The sequence below is a fragment of the Urocitellus parryii genome, chromosome 8, assembly GCF_045843805.1.
Source record: "Urocitellus parryii isolate mUroPar1 chromosome 8, mUroPar1.hap1, whole genome shotgun sequence".
Taxonomy (NCBI): Eukaryota; Metazoa; Chordata; class Mammalia; order Rodentia; family Sciuridae; genus Urocitellus; species Urocitellus parryii.
In genome coordinates, this window is record NC_135538.1 from 61,629,117 (window position 1) to 61,651,163 (window position 22,047).

Genomic DNA, 22,047 nt, shown 5'->3' on the forward strand with positions numbered 1-22,047 from the left:
TGGTGGTCAGTAACAGTGAGTACTGAGGCAGGAGCTGCATTGTCTGGTCTGGGAACACCACAGCTGTTAATCATGGTGAGGTTGGAGTGTGCCATTGCCATGTGCTTTTGATTAAAGAAAGGCTACAGTGTTTATATTTGCCACCAGAATGTTTTAGTAATGATTAGAAACTTTCATATTGTTTCATTAAAGTCTTTTCTTATGACTGTAAAGTTGAGGAATATACTCTTGCTGCACTGAATACAGCACTAAAGGGATAATTTGAGAAGAAATTATATATTTTTTATGTAAATAAAATCACATTTACTAAAATCACTTCTTTTATAGACATCCTTTCAATATGCAAATTTGTCGTTTGCTTTTTTCCTTCTTATTTGAGCTATCATCAAATTAATATTACATTTTTAATATATTTTCAAAAATATCACTTTAATATGTTGTTGGATAGGATTATTTTAAAGGCAGAGCGTCTCAGTTAACTTGTACATTGTTTGCAGTTTTGTTTTTGAAAGAAATGTAAGATGGAGATTTGAAAGATGAACCTTGATACTGCTAATTAATTATTGTGCTACAGTTATTAGAAGCTCCCTTACCAAAATCTCTTTCTTTTAACCTAAATAGGTCAAAACTGATGTCAAAAAACAATAAGGGATTGTACTGAGACATAGACCCATTTACTTTATTCAATTTGATGAATAACTCTTAAAAGTTTAGAACACAAAATAGAAAATTGGGGTTACGATGCAATAAAAAGCCTAATATTTAAAAATAAATAACTTAAACAATTGCACTATTTTTAACTCCTTTTATAGTAATATCATAACTTTTAGCTTTTTTGTGTGTGAGATTTTGTATTTCAGAATGTCACAAAGGCTAATTAAATCATTGAAAGTCATATGAGTTAGTATAATGTTTAAGTTGTAAAATAAGTTTGAGTCAGAGGTTTTTTTTTTTTTTTTTTTAAATATTTATTTTTTAGTTATTGGCGGACACAACATCTTTGTTTGTATGTGGTGCTGGAGGATCGAACCCGGGCCGCACGCATGCCAGGCGAGCGCGCTACAGCTTGAGCCACATCCCCAGCCCCTGAGTCAGAGGTTTTTGTTTTTAGTTGCACTAAAGGCTATTTATAGTTATGTTAAATATTTACAGGTGAACATTGGTATTTATTGTAATTTTTCATTTAAGCCCATCAAACATTTTTCTGATGTGAAATTTATACCATTATAATTTGTTTATTTTAGTTGAATATATTCTTTTTTCAAACTGTAAAAGTTAACTTAGAAAATGTTGTGATTATATTGTTTCAACTTATTGAGTCTGAATTAGAACTTATTTCAATATTTTATATCTTCTGGGAGAATTTTATTGTTTTGATTTTCTTAGCTTATATCTCAGGTTGGCATATGGTGGTATGAATTGCTTCATGTTTACTTTTACCCTACTTGTAAAGATTTAAGTGTTTCAAATATTACTTAATGAAAATAGTTATAGGACATATAATGTGCTAGCCATGAGCCTTTTGGTTAATGCAACTTGGTTTCACAATTAATGGAAATGGAGGCATTAAAAACTTACTATGAAAAAAGTATCATATGCAGAGGAATGTGTATAATATATAATGTACAAACTGAAAGTACAATGAGAAACAACCTACCACTGCCACTCCTGTTCACCACCTCTCAGTTAAAAAATGGAATTATCAGTACCTTAGAAGCTAATTGTTCCTTTGTAAATACTTTCTCTTTCCGCCTTAGAAGTCAGAAATTATTTCATTGCTTTTTCTCATTGTTTTGGTTTTCTAAACCAGGTAGCAAGCACAAACCTATTGCCATTATTGACTGACAGCTCCTTAAAGAACATCAATTTGAGAATGTCTCTGGAACATATCTGGCTTTGACTTTCCAAGGTTTATAAGTGCTCCTTATGGAAGTCAGTGGGCAAGATCATCAAAGAGTTTTTAACCATGTTTGTTAAAATCAAAATATCTGGTAGAGGTGTAAGAGAGAGCAGTACTAACTCTGTTCCTGAAGGGCTAGAGGCTGGCTACTCTGTATTTCTCCTGAGTTCATCATGGCCTACTCCATTGCTCTTAAGAGTAGGTCAGAGCAAAACATTTTTGATAGGGTAATGTGTGTCCTGTCCCTTGCTAATCAAGGCAGCAGAGCATGGAAGGGAGAATAAGAACATGAGCAGTTTACTCTTGATGTATTCTATTCTCCAGTTAAAAGCAATGACAGGAGTCATTGGTAACTTTGCTCCTGTGGATTTCCTTTGCCTTTCCTATGTGTTGGTGCAGTTGTTGCTTGTATCCTATATGGTTGTCTTTCTTGGTTTATGTGGTTTCTTTCCCTCTCCTTATTTCTCTCTCTCTCCTTTCTCAAAAGGTGGCATATACTAGATATGGGTTGAGCATCCCTAATCCAAAATTTGAAACACTTCTGATTCCAGACATTTCAAATTAGAAATATTCAACATGTATACACCTTTCTCCTTGCTTTTGTCTTTTTTCACTTAGCACATTATAGTAATCTTTCCATATCAGAAGATAGGAAGTTTCTTTATTTAGTTTTTAGCTTAACACATTTAACCAGTCCTTTATTGATAGATATATGCACTTATAATTTTGATATTCTCAACTTGTCCTCTATAGATAGACTATACAATTTCCATTTCTGACAGTAATGTATCATTTAAGAGACTGTTTCTGCACAGCCTTACCAAAAGATTATTCTCAAACTTTTGAAGTTTTGGCAGTCTGATAGATGAATAAATGGTATCTCTGGGTAGTTTTAGCATGCATTGTTTTCATCTTTTTTTCCCCTTCCCACTTTTTGCTGATTTCCAAGAGCTTTTTATGTCTAGGGAGAGAATGTGTTTCCAAGTTGGTCATTTTTGTTTTGTTTTTGCTTATAAAATGGTAGACTTTTCTAAGTTTAATTTTTTTTTATAATTTTAAATTTTAAAATTCTCTTTGTAGCTTCTGAATATTGAAGTAGTTAAAAAGGTTATTTCCACTCAAAGTTACAAAGGTATATCACTGTCTTTTATATTTTTATGGTTCATTTTTAGATTTAAACCTTTTAAAAATTTTTTATTTGTTCTTTTTAGTTACATATGACATATCATACACACATGGAGTATGACTTCCCATTTTTGTGGTTGTACATGATGAGTTACACTGGTGTGTATTCACATGAACATAGAAAAATTATGTGGGTTCATTCTACAGTCTTTCCCTCTTCCCTTCCCCTCACTCCCCCCTGTCCAATCTGGTAAACCTCCACTCCTCCTGTTGCTGCCCTCCCCCCATTGTGAATCAGCATCTGCCTATCAGAGAGATCATTCAGCTTTTGGTTATTTTGGATTGGCTTATTTCAGTTATCATGATAGTTCCCAGTTCCATCCATTTACCAGCAAATGCCATAATTTCATTCTTCTTTATGGTTGAGTAATATTCCATTGTGGATATGTTCCACATTTTCTTTATCCATTCACCTGTTGAAGGGCACCTAAGTTGGTTTCTTAGCTTAGCTATTGATGTGGCCACTTCACTATAATAGGATGATTTTAAGTCCTTTGAGTATATGCTGAGGAGTGGGCTAACAGGGTCAAATAGTGGTTGCATTCCAAGTTTTCTGAGGAATCTCCATACTGTTTAGATTTAAACGTTTGACCTGTTTAAAATATATCCTGTTCTGTGGGTATTTCCTTTGTTCTTATAGCTATCCTACAAATATCTGAATTCTATAATATATACTTTTCATATACTCTAATTATACCAAATTTTCACACATATATTTGGGACTTTTTATGAAATTCCCTTTGGTTCTTTTTGTCTGAATGCTAATTACTAAGGATTTAATGCATTTTAATAAATCTAGTAGGAAAAGAAAGGGTTGGAGAATCTCATGAAAATAGAAGGGAAATCAGTAGAGAAGAGAAAGAGAACATGGGAGAGATGGGAGGAGGGAAAAGGACAACACTGGGGAATGATATTGGCCAAATTATATTGTGTGCATGTACTATTATATAACAGTCCCACCATTATGTACAACTACAGTGTGCCAATAAAAACTGGAAAAAAGTAAATCTAGTAGGCCCATCTTCCTTCACTGTACTCCCTCTCTACTAGAGTTTTCATTACAGTTCTATTTATTTTCCATATTTGGTTTAGAATCAATTTTGCTTTTACCTTTCCCCCTTAAAAAGAAAGAAAGAGAGAAAGAGAGAAAAAGAAAGAAAGAAAGAAACAAACAAACAAACAAACTGTTGGTGTTTTTACTGGAAATATGTGGATGGATAAATTTGGTGGATAGATTGGTATGTTTTGAATGTTTATAATGCTGTATGACCTATCCAAGAACATGGTATTTCTTTCCATTTAATCAAGTTTTCTTTTGTGTTTGTGAGTAATGTTTTATCTTTTTATTGCTATTATAAATTGAGTATTTTCTTCCATATTTTCTGGTTTTTTTTGTTTGTCTACATGAAGGCTATTGACTTCATATAACCCACTATTAATTTTTTTCTTATTTTAGTAGTTTTCATGTCAATAGGTTCTTTAAGCTTTTTCAGACAGATAGCCATGCTATGAAAATAATTTTATTTCATTTATCATTTTTATACTTCTAAGATGTGTTTTCTATCCAACCGTATCAACTAAAGCTCTTACAATAGTAGTTTCTAGTGAATAAAAAATATCAAATGATTTGATCTTATAATTTTTTGTTTCTTAAATCTATTAATATAATGGCTTATATATATATTTTTTTTAAAACGGGAGGGAGGGGGAGAGAGAGAGAGAGAGAGAGAGAGAGAGAGAGAGAGAGAGAATTTTAATATTTATTTTTTTTGTTTTCTGCAGACATAACATCTTTGTTTGTATGTGGTCCTGAGAATCGAACCCGGGCCACACGCATGCCAGGCTAGCGCGCTACTACTTGAGCCACATCCTCAGCCCAATGATGGCTTATATTAATAGATTTCCGGGACTGGGGTTGTAGCTCAGTGTCTGAGCACTTGCCTAGCATGCATGAGGCACTGGGTTTGATTCTCAGCACCACATAAAACTAAATAAATAAAATAAAGGTATTTGTTCACCTACAACTAAAAAAAAAAAAATTTTTTTTTTTTTAAAAATTAGATTTCCTGCATTCTTACTCTGGGTTATAATGTATTTTTGTTTTTTTAATGTGCTACTGTTTTTATTCAGTTGCTGACATTTTTAGAATTTTCCCATGAGTGGTACTGGTCTGTGTTGTATGCAGTTTGTGTGGTTTGTTTCTTTATTTTACCTGTATTAAGCTTTATGGAAATAATTTAGAAGTTTCCATTTTTCTGTGCCCTGAAACATAGGTTTGATGGTGCTACTCTGTGAAATTACTAGGGCCTGTGGCTTTTTATAAGTTCTATTTAACAATGTTCTTTTTTTTTTTTCCTCCCCATGATAGTTGAAAGATTTTCTGGCTCTCCTGAGGTTAATTTTAATAATGTTATTTTCTTGGAAAATTATCTATGGTATTTGTTTTTAAGTTTTCAAATCTAATTACCTGGATATTGAACAAAGTAGTCCCTTATAGTTATTGAAATTTTCCTGAACTTATAAGTGGTTTGTCTTTTTTCTTAGGTATGATATTATTCCTTTCACTATACTTTAAGATTATCTAGTGGGTTTATTTATCTTCTACCCAGAGAATTAACTTTTGATTCTTTTCTTAATTTTTTTCTATTTTTAGTTGCTATTTTTGTTTTCATTAAAACTCTTTCCTGGGAGTTGGGGTGGTGGCTCAGTGGTAGAGCACTTGCCTAACATGTGTGAGGCACTGGGTTCCATTCTCAGTACCACATATAAACAAATAAAAATAAAGTTCTATCAACAACTAAAAAAACCTCTTTCCTCCTACTTTTATTTATTTTAGATGCCCTTTTTCTAAATCTATAAGTTTATTGCTTCAACTATTTATTTTTTTTAAACTTATTTAAATATTTAAGGTTGTAAAACTTCTTTTGAACAATGGATATGTGTTGGATTCTAATATGTAGTGTTTTTATTCTGTAGGAAATCTGCAGTTTGAGTTTAGTTTCTCTTTGACATATTTTTTAACAACAGAATTATTTATCATTTTCACACTCTGAAGTCCAGTGTAGACAGTGGTTTTATATGTCCAAACCTGTGATCAAGATAGAAAATATATTTTGAAAGATAATCAATAAGCTTCGCTTTCATCCCACTGTCAGAATGTGAATTACAGAAGAAATTCATCCTACTAATTAGGGGCACAGCTAATGTGGAAAGTAATCATTTATTAAGTTAAATAAGTTTATATTCTTGGAATGTGTAGTTTATTTCATTCTGAAAGTTTTCTGTGAGATTAGATTTTCCCTAAAGCATAAGATGTAGAAATACAAACTTCATTGTTTACTAAGAAATTCTGATAGTATGATCTCTACTGACAACTAAGTTCAAATAGAATCATAATTAGGATTTGAGGTATTCTTCTTTCTATGGATATCGATATTCTAGACATGAGGCATGTATATGTGTTTGTATGTGCATGTACATCCCTATTTATTCTATATGGAGATCATAGTGACCAACTTGGTAGCTATATTAAGGTTTTCTTCATAGACAGGAAATTCCAGATGGTCTCTTTGTTATTTTTATTTTATTTTTTTCTGTTCTGATTAAGGAAAGTCATTTTAGAGAGAGGGAGAGGGAGAAAGAAAGGAGGAGAGAGAATAAACTTACTCTAAGCTGATAAGAAAAATAGGCTGCTTGCTTTATTATTTATGATTTATTTTTTTAATGATTTTTTGTGCCTGTTTTATTTCAGCCTCCTAATGGAAAATTTTTATTTTCATTTTTTAATTCTAATTAGTTATACATGACAGTAGAAAGGATTTTGACACATCATAAATGGAGTATGACTTATCATTCTTCTGGTTGTATGTGATATAGAATCATACTGGTTGTGTAGTCATATTGCATATAGGGTAATAATGTCCAATTCATTCTACTATCCTTCCTATTTCCATACCTCCTCCCCTCCCTTCACTCCCCTCTGCCTAATCTAAAGTACCTCTATTTTTCCCTAGCCACCCACCTCCCTTATTGTGTGTTAGCATCTGCATATCTGAGAAAACATTCAGCATTTGTGTTTTGGGGGGGGATTTGCTTATTTTGCTTAGCATGATATTCTCCACCTTTATCCATTTACTGGCAAATGCCATAAATTCATTCTTCTTTAAAGCCAAGTATTATTCCATTCTGCTTGCTTTTTAAACTGATAGAAATACTTTAAGCTCAAGAGAAAAATCTAAACATAGGAATTTTGACTCTATTAAGAATTTGCAACTAGAGAGTTACTCAAGTGTTCATGGAATTTTAGAAAAGGACAAAATAATATATTTTATCTTTAAAAAAATCAGATATTTTATTTTCAGACTAAGGAACTGAGATCCACAGTGTACCTTGCTATTTGAAAGTCAAAGAGAATGAGCTCTGAGTTAATTATTACTAGATAAGATTCTGTTAACTTTATTTTACAGAGAATACAAGCAAGCATTCTAAAAGCATTTAACAACCCAACTACTAAAACTGCTGATGAAGAAACTAGAAAAAAAGTCAAAGGTATGTTGACTTTTATTAAGATTTGCCTCCGGGGGGAAAAAGAATAGAGCATTGTATGAACTAATTTTTTAACATTGAGACCTTAAAAGGTGGGTGTACTTACACCAGTGGTGGCAAGATGCTATAATGGGACGTAGAAAATTTTAGAATGTATCCTGTGACTTTCTTAAAACTAAAAGCAAACAAACTAATTTCACTTATACAGATTGTCACTGATGACCTATGTTAGGCCTTCTGAGACTTGAAAATATGTGGAAAGCAGCATCTTCTCTTGGAAGTTCACATTTATCATATTGTGTCATTTTGGTGTTTAGATAAATATATTTACAGGTATTATCTAAATTTATCTAGATAAAATGATTAACTATTCCAAAAACTTGTAAAGAAATAATTTGTTGAGAGTACTAACAAGTCAAACATAAGTACAATTTGCCTATTCTTAGTGTTTGTTCTTCATCAGTCAAAATATGGGGCAAAATCAATGACTCTAATCAAAGCTCCTAGCTTATAAATATTTCAGTGTGATTATATCCTGTGATATGAACAATTTACCCAGTCCTAAGTGTATGTAATCTACCTTGTGATATTAACTAATGTTAGTATAAAGTAGTTGGCTATTTTAAAAAATCATTTAAAATATTTTGTTTTATTTATTTCCTCTTTTTAAAACTTCTTTTGTAATTTTATAATGTTCATGCTATATAATTTATAAACAAATATAATTTATAATTTATAAACAAATATACATAAATTGTTATATACATATAAACAAATATACATAAATTTATAATTTATAAACAAATATACATAATTGTTGTACCATCTAAGACTCATTAATTAAACGTTTGAGATTTTGTTTCCAAGCATGCTCCTTGTTCTTTTGTGTTGAGATAGTGCCATCTAGTGTATTGTTTAGTATATAGCTCAGTTTCTTCCCATTTTTGTTTTTTGTATTTTTAACTCCTTGTACAATTTTCCTTAATGAAATATCTTAATTTATCATAGCTGAGGTGTGGAATAGTGGTATTGCTCTATTTAGTTTTCTATTATGTTTTAGAAAATCTTTATTTCTAAAGTTATTATAATTAATGTTTATTTATATATGTTAAATATAAATCTCTGTTATTCAGTTCTTCAGATAATGTTTTAAATGATTATAAATACTGTTTGTATGAAACCTGGTAGAGGTCCAAAAAGGATAGAAGATAAGTTTGAAAGAGGGGTGAATAGAATTATTAATATGCTTTCTCCCTCATGGTTTACTAAGGAAATTTTCAAAGTTTTGTTGAAGTAGAATAATATAATGTAGTCTCTTGTACCTATCATCCAGCTTTACACTCATGGCTTATTATGTTTACTTTAGTAGTAGTAGTATCTTTTCCAGTAGTGGGATTGAATCCAGGGTCCCATACATGCTAGACAAAGCACCATACCATTCCTCTGAATCCCCAACCCCTTTTTTATTTTTTGAGACAGGGTCTTGCTAAGTAGTCTGTTTTTGCCTTGAACTTGTGAATTCTAGCCTCAGCCTGAGGATTACAGGAATGTGCTACCATGCCTGACTCTACTTTTGATGTTTAATTTATTTTTCCAACTCCAGATTATTTTAAAGCAAATCACAGGCATAGTTTCCTTTGATTTATAAATATTTCCTGAGCAAACTAATTTTAGTTAAAAAAAATACTATGAGCATGTGTGTGTGTATGTGTGTTTAGGTGAATTGTAAGATGCCCATGTTAATTCCTTCTTCTATGCTATGTTTACTTATTTTTACCACATTTTCTTTTATAACTATAACCTTGGCACCTGCAGCCTGAAAGCATAATCTTCCCTATTCTTCTGTGTGCTACTAGGTTAGACACAGAGGCTTTCCAAGGTTTAATGGGAGCAGCTGAGGTGTGGAATAGTGGTATTGCTCTATTTAGTTTTCTATTATGTTTTAGAAAATCTTTATTTCTTAGAGACTCTGGTAGCTAATGGTTGTATTTCCCTTACCAAAAAAAAAAAAAAAAAAAAAAAGTGAAGGAGACATTGTATCATATATAGTAAAATATATTATTAAATATAATAAAGGAAATCTGCCTTATTTGGATTACTTTTGAATAACAGACAATAGCATGAAACATTATTGGATCGTTGCTATGTTTTTAGTGTTAAAAAGTATGATTTTTACAGCATATGGAAAAGAAGGTGTGAAAATGAACTTCATAGATCGGATCTTTATTGGTGAATTAACTAGCACAGTCATGTGTGAAGAATGTGCAAATGTAGGTACTTTGGAATTCACTTCTTGGAATACATTACAGTCGCATCATTTTTATTATGTTTTCTTTTACATATATTAATGAGCAGTCATTTTTAAAATTCACAATAAGTGACTACATGACTTAATCTTTAAAGACATTTTAATAATATACCCTATACTCCTAGAAAGTAAACATAATTTAAAATTATTTTTTTCAAGTAAATGTTTTTATGTGTATGATTTTATTTTTCTTCTTGACACATCCATGAGGTGCTTTTGGTCTATCTTAGTTTGCTAAAATACATTAGCTACTTCTGTGAAGGGCAACTATATTACATTGTAATAGACATAATCGTAACATAATTTAGGGTGATTCTATAACACTTAATTTCAATTTTATATCTATAAGACTTACTAACATTTTGTTTTTGTCTTGGCTCATCTTTGAATTCAGTAATACTTTTTATTTTAAATTTCATCTTTAACAACTTAAAGCATTTATAAATTGTTAGAGATTTTCAGTCGCTTCATAAGGAATACTTCTGAAAGTATATGGCTTAGAGTATGGTAAATTTAAACTTTTGTCAGACTTGATTGGTAAAAAAGAGTCTTTATATCCATTTTTTCTGTCCCAGATTGTGAAGTACTCTTCTGCCCTCTTTAGTCTTATAAAATCAGGATTATAAATTATATTTCCTTCTAGCCTATCCCATTTAAACATAATGTGTCAACATGCTATTACTTAAATTTTTGCAATAATCAACATAGAAGTTGATTTCTCTCTCACAAAGATAGAAAGTATCTTTTAAAACAATTAGCCTAAGCAATCTTCAAAACACTGTCAAGCTTTCTGCTTCTTTCTCCATGGTTTTTTCCTTAACATTTCATGCTTTGTTTTAACTTAAAACTTTGAACTGGGAAGTTTGATTTCTTTGATACTTTATGGAACTACATGTCTATATTATAATTCTAACAGAAGTTCTCAATTTGTTTTCTTTTTAAGATCTCCACTGTGAAAGATCCTTTCATTGATATTTCACTTCCTATAATAGAAGAAAGGGTAAGGAGAAAAAAAAAGTAATTTTGAGGTCTTTGTGAAGAGCATTTATTCACTCATTTAGATATTTTTTGAGTGTATTGTCAGATGTCTGAGAGTCATTATGTTTTACATATAACTGAGTTTGTATGGTGTTTCAATAGTGGGGTTTATGCATGTATGCATTAAGTATGATATACTTCTTATTCTCCAGGAATTTAAATCCTTATGCTTTTGAGAATTAATGTTAAGAAAATAATCTTTTTATATTTTTAGTGAGTTAGAGATTTTAAAAAGAAAGGTATATCCAAAATTTATTTGCTTAAGAAGTTTTGTGTTATGTATATGGCATCTACATAGGTATCAAAACCTGTGCTTTTGGGGAAAATGAGTAAATATAGAAGTTTACAGGAGACAGATCCTGATCAGTACAGTGGCACTGTTACTATAGAAAATACTCAACCCAGAGCTGCCAAGAAGCATTCTTCATCAAAAGATAAGGTGAGACTATGTTTTTTTTTTTAACTTTTTATTGAGAAATATTTTAAATGTATACAAAAGTAGAGAGAATAATATAATAAACTCCCATGCACCCATTTCTCAGCTTCATATTATCAATTCATCGCTAATTATGTTTTTGCAGTATCTGTCCCACATTCCACCAGATTATTTTGAAATAAATCCAACAAAAATTATACATACTTCAAGATGTTTATTTAAAAGATACTCTTGAGGCTAGGGGTTGTGGCTCAGCGGTAGAGTGCTCGCCTAGGGCATGTGAGGCCCTGGATTCAATCCTCAGTACCACATAAAAATAAATAAAACAAAGATATTTTTAAAATAATAATTTCCATTTAAATAAAAAAAATAAAAGATATTCTTTAAGAGCTATGGTATAGCTCACTTGCTCAAGGCCCTGAATTCAATATCCAAATGCCCTTTGTAAAAACATGACGACAGTACCATCATCATACATAAAAATATTAATACTTCTTTGTGAAACCAAGCATTCAGTCATTATTGAAATTTCTTCAGTTCCCTCATAAATACTCAGGTTTTTCTTTTCTTTTTTGTTTGTTTTGGTTTGTTTTGAGAAAAAGGAAAAAGAAGGTTTATTGCTTTGCTTGCAAAGGAGAAACATAGGGGACTCCTGTCTCAAAGTTTGTGATTCTGCCTATCACAGGAACATGGGGCTTTTAAAAGAGGTGATTCAAAGGCTATATTCCATATGTTCTCTTTTGGAGTAGTAATTCACTTGTTAATTTGGGACAGTCATTTCTGAGATCTTTTCGTACCATCCCCTAAGTCTGGATTTTGTGTGTGTGTGTTTGTGTGTGTGTGTGTCTGTCTGTCTGTCTGTCTTTCTCTCTTCCTCCATTACTGGTACTTGAGTCCAAGAGTGCTCTATCACTGAACTACATCTCCAACCCTTTTTATTTTTTATTTTGAGAAAGTGTCTTACTAGGATGCCCAGGCTGGCCTCTTGCCTTAACCTCCAGAATATCTGGGCCCAAAGAGTATCATGTGTCTTTAACTCTTTATTTAATCACATTTTCTTTTTGCAATTAATGACCAAAGAAATCATCCACTTTTTTTTAGCATTTTTCCACATTCCCACTTTAAGTAATATTTACTATTGTATTCCTATGATATTCACAGGTTCTTCCGTCTCCTTTATTTCCTTTCTAAAGTGATTTAGATCTAAAAGCTATGTTAGGTTCATATTTGATTATTTAATTTTTTGGCAAGAAAACTTATAAGTGGTGGTGTATTCTCAATCAAGTTGGTTCTAATGAATACTTCCTGGTTTCTACTCTCTAGAAACCCTTAAGTCTTTTTATGGTGCCATATTCAAGAAGCAAAAAGTTAAATATAAATGTCATTAGAAATTTTGTGTTTAGAAATTATTAATATTTTTTAATGTATGATGATGGTACTGTGGTTATGTTTTTACAAAGAGTATCTGGGTATTGAACTCAGGGCCATGAGCAAGTGCATTACCACTGCACTGTGCCCTCATCCCCTAAAGAATATCTTTTAAATATACACCTTGAAGCATGTATGATTTATGTGGGATTTATTTCACAGAGAAAAGACTTGAGGAGCTGAGTGCAATGGCACATACTTATAGTCTTAGCTACTTGTGAAGCTGAGGTAGGGGGACCATTTGTGCCTGATAGTTTGAGGCTAGCCTTGGCAACGTAGTTGAGACAAAAACTCCACATTCAAAGGGATTTTACTGTTTTTCTGGGCTAAATTGCTTATAATATTATGCAGAAATATTTGAGAAATTGTCAACTTATCCTATGTAAATATTTCAAGGGATTAAATTAAACATATACTTCGGTTTTTAAGTCCAAGTAAAACAATTGCAAGAATATTCTTGTTTATCATGTGGTGTTGACTCATAATTTAGCACTGGGAATTTTAAGAACACCTAGGAAAGACAGTATCTCTTTGAACATTTTCATCTTATATTTTCGAGGTTTAAATAAACTTTCCCCATACAACTTAAAGTGAATTTAACAAAAACAGAAGCACCTTGTGTCTTTTAAAATCAATAATGAGGTATAAGTACTGAACTTTAATAAATTTTTCTATTGTCTTTTTTTGGGGGGGTGGTACCAGGGATTGAACTCAGGGGTGGGCACCCAACCACTGAGCCACATTCCCAGCCCTATTTGTATTTATTTAGAGACTGGCTCTCACTGAGTTGCTTAGTACCTTCCTTTTGCTGGGGCTGGCTTTGAACTTGTGATCCTCCTGTTTCAGCCTCCCAAGCCAGCTATATTATTGAATTTTTTACTTTTTCTTTTTGCTAAATTGTACTAGTTATCTCATTAATCCTTTAATATGGAGTTTAATGCAAAGAATGACAAAGAAGCATCAGGTGAGTAAACAACAGTGAGAAATGAAACCAAAATAGAAACGTAAATACAAATGGAGGAATAATCACCTCGATGAGAAACACTACTTTGGCACTACTTAATCTAATTTAAAAGGAGCAATTAATAGGCAAGCTAAAGTCTAGACACAAATAAAATATTTTCTTTCAGATCCGTGGCGGCAGGCAACACGGTCATAATAGAGTTTGTATTTTGTTACTTTTTAACTTTTATTTTAAAAATACCCAGTACTCTTCAATATGTAAAAATCAACAAGTATGGAAAGACTTATGGTTGAAAAGTCCCCCTTATAGCCCTGTTCTACTGAAGATGTTGGTTTTCCATGTTAAGTTTTACTTTTAAATTAGAGGGGCTGGGATTGTGGCTCAGCGGTAGAGCACTCGCTTAGCACGGGCGGGACCCGGGTTCGATCCTCAGCACCACATAAAAATAAAGGCATTGTGTTGTGTCCATCTACACCTAAAAAAAAAAATATTAAAAAAAAGAAATGCACCTTTAAAAAAATAAATTAGAACTATTTGTTAGTATATCTTCTGTTGATCTTAGTTTAAGTTTAGATTTAGTAAATGACTTTCAGAGAAGTAGTGCTTATTTAACAATTGTGGACAGCTAAGTGGGACTTCTTAGCATTTATTTTCAATAAGGTCATAAAATTCTTTTCTCTGAAAACACTGTCAACTTACAGAATCAACTAATTCATGACAGAAACCATATAAGAAAATTGTCATCTGGGGAAGAGAAAACTGTTTTTATATATCAGAAAAATGAAAACCTTGAAACCAGTGGGGAGTTGTCAGTATATGCAAACATCGTGAGTACTGAGTCGTCTCTGAATGAAAGCCCTACGGATGGTAGTGAAAAAGAAGCCTGTCATTCTGAAAGTAGTGCTGATGCAGACAGTGAGGCTTCAGAATCTGAAAGTGCTTCAAAGCAGACTGTGCTATTTAGATCCAGCAGTGAATCCTGTATGTACACAGATGGGCACCTTCACCACCCATCTGCAAGTGAACTGCCACACCCCAAGGAGACTGACAATGGTGATGAAGAAATGGCTGAAGCAATTTCTGAACTTTGTTTGAGCAGCACTGTAATTGGAAATAGAGATTTTGACAGAGAAAGTCAGCCACCCAGTATTTCAAGTAATTTATGTTTTTCAGAGGAGAAGCATATGAGGTCTCACAGTTCCCAGAATGCTTTTCAGACCCTTTCTCAGAGCTATGTAACTACTTCTAAAGAATGTTCGGTTCAGTCCTGTTTGTACCAGTTTACATCTATGGAATTACTAATGGGGAATAATAAGCTTCTATGTGAGAATTGTACTGAAAAGAAACAGAAGTACCAAAAGGAAAATAATTCTGCAGGTAAACATTTAGCTTAATTTGTTTTTGTATTATTAATGGATTATTAGTGACTAATGAGTTATTAATCCCCTATTCAAGCACCTGGGAACCTTATCTTCATACTTGAACTGATTGGCCCAGTGATTATCTTGTATTTTTGCCTTAGCACTTACGGCACTGACTAGGGAGAAAATATTTTCAATAGATTGTTGTTGAAATAATTGAAGATCATGAAGAATACATTTCTGCCTTGAAAAATGCAAATCCACATCTTATTTGAAAGAAATAACTATCTGAAATTTTCTGAAAGAAACAACTCTAAAACTTAGTTGTATCACTAGTAAGATTAGTGATGAAAGTAAGACCTTCAGAAATCCCATCATCTGTTGTAAACTCAAGGTATAGATTTGAAGATTTTAAATATTTGCATGTTATTAAGCTAGTGATACAATGACTGTGTTTAGTTTAACCAGATTAAAGTGGGAAAGGGGGATATTGTTAAGTAAGAATTTTCAGTGCATCTCTCACCTTAATTGAGTGGAAAGAATACTCTTAAGGTGACTATTTGTTTTAAACATGTAGGTTTTATTATTCAGGTATGGTGAAGTCAAGGAATCAGGAAATGATTGACACTGAAAAATTAGTCACAGTTCCCAAGAAGTAGGGGGGTAGATGCTATACAAGGCCACATGGAGAAGTACTAGGGGCAGATGGAGCAGAAAAAGTGAAAGAGAAACAGAAAATTGACAAGGTCCTTTGTTTTGGTCTCTGAGTAGCCCAGAGTGTGAGAGCTCAATAAAGGATGTTGTTGTTGGTATATGGGCTTGGTTAGTTTGCACATGAAAGGTGAGCTTAAATTGTTTTACTGTTTCCAGGATTTAGCTCGCCCTGGAATGGGTTGTCCCTTTATGGTTTAAAAAAAAAAAAACAAAAAAACTCTTGATCCAAAGTATAAGAATAAAGACAGGCTTAGTACACTAGTAATTAAAAAAAATGGCTGGATGGGAGAAGTAAGAAGTACCAACTTAAATTAATTCAAGTTAAATATGCGATTGCCCATATTTAAATCTTGTCATAAGTCCTTTCTTATGCCCCGTGATTTGCCATGTTGTGTGTTCTCTCTTTGCTGCAATGAGTAATAGACTCGGCTTTTAAAATTATAGGTGCTTCTGGTGGTATTTGGCTGGAAGGGGCTACTAACAATAAGTAACTAGCATTCTAGCATCCAAAATTTTCTTGTGCCACCTCTTCCAGACTTTATGCCTTAACAAACAAACAAACATACATCTTTACTTTCATCTCAGTGGAGTTATGGAAAGGAATAGAGAGGTACCCTGTAATCAGAAGTCCAGTTTCTTAACACTTAAAACAAAATGGTATGATGTTGCTATATAAATTCTTGTTATATTATAGGTAATATATAATGTGGAATTTTTACAAATAAATTTGTTGCATTTTATGCAGAAAAGAAAGCAGAAGGAGTTTATACTAATGCCAGGAAGCAATTGCTTATTTCTGCTGCTCCAGCTATTCTAATTCTCCATCTTAAAAGATTCCATCAGGTAAAAGTCCTTTTGTAGAACTCTAGTCATTCATTTTCATTAGGTGTTTTGTGGAGTCCTGTGTTTTGGGGAATATTGTCAAAGATTAGAGAGTAACTTACTGAGTTTAAAAATTTGCCATGTGGGGTTGGGGTTGTAGCTAAGTGGTAGAGCAGTTGCCTCGCACATGTGAGGCACTGGGTTCGATCCTCAGCTCCACATAAAAATACAAAATAAAATGAAGATATTGTGTCCATTTACAACTTTAAAAATTTTTTTTTAAAAATTGCCACATAGGATTTCCTACTAGTTTAGCCATAATGGTTTACAAGACTTTTCTGATTAAAATTGTTTAATTTGTAGTACTTGAAGATTTAGACAGTAGGACCCTTAGTTATGTCTATGATTGGTATGTGTATGTGTGATAGAAAATAAGTTTTAATAAACATATTTATAAGCAGAACAGTAGTAAAGTACACTCAACTTTCTGAGCTCTTCTGATCACACTGAAAGGGTTCCTGGCTGTCGGTGTTGGCTGGGAATATAAAGAATGGCTCCAAGGCAGGTCCTACACTTTTAGAACTTCATAATGGGAGGCAAAATAATTTTCTTTTTTGTTGTTGTTGTTGTAGTTTTTGTTTTTTGAGATGTGTTCTTGCTCTGTTGATTAGGTTGGCCTCAAACTTGAGATTCTCCTGCCTCACTCTCCCATGTAGCTAGAATTATAGCTACACACTAGTGTCCAGTTTAAATTTTTTTTCTTCTTTTGCAGTACTAGTTACTGAACTCAAGGGCACTCTTATCACTCAGCTACGTCCACAGCTCTTTTTTTTTTTTTAATTTGTTTTTATTTTGATCTAGTGTCTTCCTAAGTTGCCAAGGCTGGCCTTGAACTTGCAATTTTCTTGCTTCAGACTCTGGAGTGGCTGGGATTATAGGCAGGTGCCACCAAGCCCATCCCAATTTAAATACTTTCAATGTGTTAGGTTTTTGTCTAATTATTTGTGGTTTTTAATTCAGTGTCTTTTCTCAAGAGGATTGTTTTTGCATTTTGAAAGTTATTTTTAAATTTCTCTGGAAAATGAATAAGTTAAAATATTATAGTAGTTAAAGGAGTTTAGTTGGAAATGTCAAAAATAAAACATGAGTATAATTTAAAGCTATTATGATTCTAGATTTGTTCAGTAAAAGATTTAGGGAAAATGCTTCTTTGGAAAATACATAATTAGAACTTTGTATCATATACCCATATATATATTTTAAATTTTTTTATTTGGTGATGGATCTTTATTTATTTATTAATTTATATGTGTGCTAAGAATTGAACCCAGTGCCTCACACATCATGCTAGGCAAGCACTGTACCACAACCTCAGCCCAGATTTTCAGATATATTTTTAATGCATCAAGCAAATTATTAAAAAGACTAGAAAAAATGAGTATTTGATCTGACATCTGTGTGAAAGACTTCCTAAGTGTAAAACTCATGAAAGAAATCTTTAAGGAAAAATATTGAGGTGTGTGTGTGTGTGTGTGTGAGAGAGAGAGAGAGAGAGAGAGAGAGAGAGACAGAGACAGACAGACAGACAGACAGACACACACAGAACACACCCAGGACATTGCACATTCTGATCATACACTCACTGAGTCACAACCCAAGCCTGGATTGAGAGTTTTGACTGAATATTTCAGGGGGCAGGAAAAGATTTTTCTCTGACCCTACTTCTGTCTATAGAAAGATTAGATTAAGTTTTTGATTCTCTATAGCCAAAGTTATAGAAATGGCCATGGAGAACAGAAGCAAAAGAATGTCTAGCAGAAGGGTTGCATCTGCAGTGATTCTGTGAACAAGAGAGGATCATTTTGGATTGTAGATGCTAATTTCACAGTGTACTATAGCTATTTTATATTTGGTATTTAATCCCTCTTTAAGAACAACTTAGAAAATTCATGTGCATAAAGGGAAATATTTATGAACATCTCAGACCCTTCTTGTTCTCAAGTGAAACATAATATCTGCAAAGCCATATTCTAATTTCCAAGGATTGAGAATTGTAGGGAGCACAATCTCTAAGTAATGTCTCTGTTTCTAGTTTCTCTTAAAGTCTATTTCTCTATAATATTAGAATCTTTCACAATACTGAAAGGCGAATCTCAAACTGGATAGATGTCTTTGTCATAAACATTCCAATGATTAACATTGTAAGTATGTAAATAGCTCTTAAAGACTAGCTAGAAAATATCCCTAACAGTAACATGTATAAAAAATATCAGTTGACAGTTCTAGAAGATGTACAGATTCCAAGACATTAAAAATAGGTTCATTGTTCATAGCAAAAGAAATACAAAGTAAAATGACAGATTCGCTTTTTTAGTGTGTTCAAATTAGCAAAGATACAGTAGTGCCGATATGGACGGAGTGGGATATATGCATTCTCATTGTTAAACAGTGGGCACATAAATTGATAACACCCTCTGAAAAGTAAATTAGTAATGGATATCAAGAACATTAGAAATGATTTGAATCAGTGTTTGAATAAAAATACTCTTAAGTAATTTCACTTCTAAGAACCCCTTGCAAGGAAATAGAGATATACACAAAATTACTTATACCACTTATATAGATTATGACAGGTTCAAGGCCTAACTTTGGTATCCAGTATATGAATCATCAGATTTATATGTTAATGACATGAGGAAAATATTGTGTCTCATTCTATTAAAAATTTTAAAGTCAGAAGAGCGCATATGCCCAAGTATAAGGCTAGATATTTTTCAAAAATTATCCTCTATGAAAAGATTCATCTAATATTAAAAGCCTTTACAAAATATCTTCTATATGGGATGGTTTTTCAGCAGTGAAGTCCTGATTGTGGAGGATACAAAAACTTGAAACAATTTCAGTACATGTATTGGAAAATTATAAATGTCACCTGATTAAAAATGAGAAAAAATAATTAAAAGTAGATCAAATATTTAGTGTGCGTGTGTGTGTGGGGGGGGCGTGCTGGGGATTCAACCCAGGGCCTTGTTGCATGTGAGGCAAACACTCTACCAACTGAGCTATACCCCCAGCCTCAAATATTTATTCTTGAGATACGACCTCATAAAATTTTATGTCAGATATCATGTTGAACTTTCTAAAGATCATTTGAAAAAACAAAAACAAATCAGTTATTGGTTATATTTTCCAAAAAATAACCAAATAATCTTATTTCTTACTTTAAAGAAAAACAAGAAATAAGCAGATCAACAGTGAAATTATGTGATTTGCAATGGAAAAACCAAAGTCATGAAAGTCCTGTGTGAAAGGAGGTGTCTATTAGAGAGTCTATCTAGACCGTTCAGATTTAAGTATTTTCTCATTCCAATAGTGTCCATTTATAGGTCTCCTACCCAATATATTCTGTAGTCTATCAGCTTGTTTTATTACCATTTTATAATGCCAGGCATACATTTTGCAAGGTTTGGTTTTGGAAATTAAAAACATAAAAAGAGGTAGAGCTTATTTAAAAACATGAAGATTTATTTTGATTTATATATATTACATTTACTTTTACTGATAAATGTTTCAAGTGCTCAGGTTTTTTTTTCTTTTTTAGCAAATGAATATTATTGAATTTTAAAAATAAAACTTACTGAATTTTAGAAAAGGACATAATATAATCAGTTTATACTTGTTTTCAGCATTCACCTAAATGAGGTTGTTTGGAGGCAAGTTCACTGTTAACAAGTCATTGAATTAGGCCCAGAATACCAGGGATTTGACTCTTCAGTTGGATACATTTTCATGAAAGCATATATGTTAGTAGCTTAACATTTAACACATTAAATTTATTTTTCCATAAGTGTTGATAAGCCACAGTGAAAGTAATCATTTCCCTTATTGTTCATGGTAAAAATCTCCATGTAAATGAGTACTCTTTTCAGTAGCAATGTATGAAAACCTGATTTTTAACTTAGTCATATGAATTTTGGACTCTTGATTAGTCACGTTTGTTTATCTATATGAAAAAAAATAACTTCTAGAATTCCTTTTGGTATTTTAATTAACCCAGTCTTTAGAGCTAATTAAGTTGTATTAAAATTTTGTTTTTGGTATTTTTAAGGCTGGCTTGAGTCTTCGTAAAGTAAACAGACATGTAGATTTTCCACTTACGCTTGATTTAGCACCATTCTGTTCTGCTGCTTGTAAGGTACAGTATATTAAGTTATTTAACTGACCTGCAAATAATATGCTTTAAAGCATATCTGTTTTGTTTATTAGGCCATGCTTTTGCACTTTTTGTTTTTGTTGTTGTCATTTTAAAAATAAGCTGCTCCTCTGAAAGGAAATTTTAATAATGAAGGTAAACCAGTAATTTTTTTTCATTTAATACACTGAATCTGACTTCTGTCCTTTGAGCATGAGGCATGATAATCGCAAAGCTCAAAGCTGTACTTGTCAGCTGTGTATAATACTTCAAAATTGTTCATACCTTATTAGGTATAGAAAACAATGTTTAATAATTGCTTGTGTGTACATGTAAGAATTGTTGAGATAAAATTGATTACTAATGGGAACCAAACTATTATAGGGTAACATAATGTCCTGTTCAGGTTTTGTGGTTATGTAGTAGAATGCTTTTTGAAGTTAATATTTTTAGTACATTGACCAATCAAAACAAAAATATTTTAAATGCAATTTTCCAATGAGTCTAGTTTATCTGCTGTGGGATACCTATCTGCAGCTATTAATACTTAATATTCCTAAAAATTGGTAATGTGGTAAATAATAATGAAATTTAGTAAGCTTTTTGCTTTTTTTTTTTTAACTTGGGGTACTAGGGATCAAATTCAGGGTCTTGCACATGGTGGGCAAGTGCTCTGCCACTGAGTTACATCTCAGACCTCTGTGTTAAATTTATGGGTACAAACCAGGTCCAGTGGCACATGCCTATAATCCCAGTGACTCAGGAGGTTGAGATTGTAACTTAGTGCGACCCTGTTTCAAAATAAAAAATAAAGAGGGGCTGGGGTTGTGTGGCTCAGCAGTAAAGTGCCTCTGGATCCAATTCCCAGTACCCCCCCCCCCAAAATGACATTTTTAAAGTGCCTATTGTGAATTTTTAACATACACAAAAGTAGTCGGAAGAGTACAGTGAACCTCCAGTGCCCAGCCCTAAAACCTTATGGCAGGTCCTCCCCCATCCACATGTTCCTTTATGTTCTTCTCTGTTGTTAACATTTAATCCATAAATATTTTATTAAGTATCTCTAAAAGGAAAGACATGCTCCCTATCCTTTTTGACATAATCACAGTATCATTTATTGTAATTTCTTCAATCATCTAATCTTCATATTTCCA

The 22,047-nt window shown here is 32.4% G+C and overlaps 1 protein-coding gene across 5 annotated transcripts in view; it reads left to right on the plus strand.

The window, feature by feature from the left end:
- Usp45 (ubiquitin specific peptidase 45) overlaps nt 1-22,047 on the plus strand; it is an 82,232-nt gene that overhangs the window by 53,798 nt on the left and 6,387 nt on the right. Inside the window, exons 10-16 of one of the 5 annotated variants that reach the window (XM_026402529.2) lie at nt 7,552-7,633; nt 9,809-9,900; nt 10,882-10,938; nt 11,275-11,415; nt 14,506-15,181; nt 16,625-16,722; nt 20,810-20,896. In XM_026402529.2, coding sequence (XP_026258314.1) covers nt 7,552-7,633; nt 9,809-9,900; nt 10,882-10,938; nt 11,275-11,415; nt 14,506-15,181; nt 16,625-16,722; nt 20,810-20,896 — 1,233 coding nt within the window. Of the gene's footprint in view, nt 1-7,551; nt 7,634-7,838; nt 7,865-9,808; nt 9,901-10,881; nt 10,939-11,274; nt 11,416-14,505; nt 15,182-16,624; nt 16,723-20,809; nt 20,897-22,047 lie in introns of those variants that run through there. The other 4 variants (XM_026402531.2, XM_026402530.2, XM_026402532.2 and 1 more) reach the window with 4 other exon arrangements.